A 2,500-nucleotide genomic window follows, 5' to 3' on the forward strand; every position below is an offset into this window, starting at 1 on the left:
TTCCTCCTTCCCTTCCTCCTTCCCTTCCTCCTTCCCTTCCTCCCTCCCTCCTTCCCTCCCTCCCCCTCCCCCTCTCCCTTACTCCCTCTCTCCCTATCCCTATTTCTTTCCCTTCCTTTCTCTCTCATTCACTGTTTTTCACCGTTATCATTTTTCTGATCTTATTCTCTCCTCATCTTTCTTTGTTCTTTTTTTTTATTTTGTTTAGTTACTGCTGTTTGGTTCTGTATATTTTTCTCTCCCAAAGCCTATTTGTACATTTTAATTGTTCATATATTTTATACAATTACTGGTGAACATCCATTTTGATAATTTTTTATTACATATTTTTATTGATTTTTACAGTTTTACTTTTAAAATTATTTTTTCCACTCTTCTTTTTCAGAGCAAGTTATAAGCCCTTATACGGGTGAGTTATTTTTCTCTCAAGATTTTTTTTTTTTTTTTTTATGTCAGTTCCATTCATCCAATTATATAATACTTAGAAATATGAATGTCAGACAATTTTATTTTATTTTTATTATTTTTTTCTTCATCAATATTCTGACAAATAACAAAGTCCCAAGCCAGAAGGATGAAAGAAGGGTTTTCTTACCTGAGGAGTGAAGTCAGAGGAAGTTTGAAGCATAGAAAAAATCAAATTAATAAACTAATTATACATCATCAGGAAACAGAAAAATGTGTTTGTATATTCATAATAAACTTAGTTAACCAAACTGAATATATTTCTTTCTAATTTCTTTTCTCTTTTCTCATTAAGGTCATACTTTAAAACAAGAATTTGGATAATATGCACTTGATCACAAAGAGAAGATATTGATGGTGACAGTAATAATATGGTCTTATTCCAGATTCAGGATCCACGGACACGCAGACAAGAGTTTTCAGCAGTGTGGGGGGTGTTGCTGGTGGTGCGGGAGGGGTCTTGGGGGGCGGGGGTGGCGGGACGAGCAACCCCGGGAGTGAGCCACGCAACCTCACGCTTACCAACACCTTTCCCTGCCCCGTCGTCATATACAATCTAACACTCCCGGAGGAGGCCAGAAAACACTTCGAGGTGAGCGGATGCAGCATATCTATGGCTGACAAGCTTCCTCCCTTATCTGTTCATTTGTTAGACTGGGTGTATGGGTTCGGTTTTGGGTGGCAGGCTGGTCAGTCAATGAAATGGCCTTTTAGAGGGTTATGAGATAATGTATTGATTTTCTTTGTGAATGAGTGAGTGAAAGTTAGAATAGTTCAGTTTGCGTAGATGTGTTAACTTTTTTTGCTTCCAGATTGGATGGGATGGGCCAGTTGTCATTGAGGAAAATCTGAGTGCACATGTAGCAACACTGCGATTGCTAAGTGTTGGGACAGATGCTCGGCTTTCCACAACAGTAACTGTGCATACAAATGTCACCACCATTAAAATCCCTCTGCGTGCATATAATGGGAAATTAACAAAGGTAAGTTTTCTCCTTGTTAATGAACAAAAAAAAAACGAAACAAAAGAGAAACAGGGTGTAAGTAAATAAGTAAGAATGTCTGCAATACATTACCTTCAACTCTTGGCTTTCCACAGTACATACCGCCTCTCGGTGGTGATTCTTGGCTGGACTTTGGGACGCTGGGAATGGGCGAGCAGCGGGACATCTTCTTCTATGTCATAAATGAGAACCCAGTGGAACTGCGGTTGCGGGGGTGGGGCTCAAACCTGACCCGGAGTGCAGTAGAGCTCATGGGGGTGGAGGAGGGCAACCTCACAACCATCAAAAACAGGAACAACATGACCTACACCTCAAAAAGTGTGAGTTTCCTCCAGCAGATCTGTTTTGTCTCTAATGTGGTGTTTCACATTTGCATTGAGTGATATCGGTGTGGAAAGGATCGTCTGAGTTATGTTATTCAGGCTTGCTCTGAGTTTGTGGTATTCATCTGGTGTGGAGTTGTCAAACAGGGGTGCTGAGTGGCAATTGTGGAGACAAATGTAGGTCATGCAGTCTAACCTTTAATTAGTTTTTTTATACTTTGATATTTTTACTTGCCATGTTTTCATTATGAAAGTATATTGTTTTTAGAAAGTAAACACTGCTAATTTATGCTATTTTTGTATGAAGTAGAGAAGTTAAGATGACTGAAGTTACTTCTTTAGGACCAGCTTTATATTTTTTGCTGTTACTTTTATCACTTTTTTATGTTTTATGATATATTTAACTATTACTATTACTTCCCAGTGATAATAAAATGCTGTAATTTGTTGTGTGACACATTTAAGTATCTGCAAATAATAATTTTGTTTGTTTGAAATGACCTAGAGAAGAAGTCTGCCCCATAGATATTTGTTCTAAACAAATAAGCCTGCTCTGGTTACAGAGATTCTTAATGAAGAGAGAAACTTTTTGTGAAAAAAATATCTAGTAGTAATAGAGTTACATGTTACATGAGATTTTTCCTATGAAAATCCATTATTTTCCCAATAAAATACAAAAAACAAATGTGGGAAAGGTAAGATCTGGCA

General features: G+C 37.6%; 2 protein-coding genes across 3 annotated transcripts in view; both read left to right on the top strand.

Annotated features, from left to right (window-relative positions):
• Positions 1-397, top strand: part of LOC138862943 (uncharacterized) — an 18,448-nt gene extending 18,051 nt beyond the window's left edge. Inside the window, exon 4 of the mRNA XM_070126148.1 lies at positions 386-397. Coding sequence (XP_069982249.1) covers positions 386-397 — 12 coding nt within the window. The remainder of the gene's footprint in view (positions 1-385) is intronic.
• Positions 398-851: 454 nt separating this feature from the next.
• Positions 852-2,500, top strand: part of Tmem131 (Transmembrane protein 131) — a gene marked incomplete at its 5' end in the record, with an annotated part of 15,377 nt that continues 13,728 nt past the window's right edge. For both annotated transcript variants that reach the window (XM_070126713.1, XM_070126714.1), the window contains 3 exon segments: positions 852-1,057; positions 1,278-1,448; positions 1,565-1,789. In XM_070126713.1, the coding sequence (XP_069982814.1) occupies positions 852-1,057; positions 1,278-1,448; positions 1,565-1,789 (602 nt within the window).

This window comes from Penaeus vannamei, chromosome 10 (genome assembly GCF_042767895.1).
Source record: "Penaeus vannamei isolate JL-2024 chromosome 10, ASM4276789v1, whole genome shotgun sequence".
Lineage (NCBI taxonomy): Eukaryota > Metazoa > Arthropoda > Malacostraca > Decapoda > Penaeidae > Penaeus > Penaeus vannamei.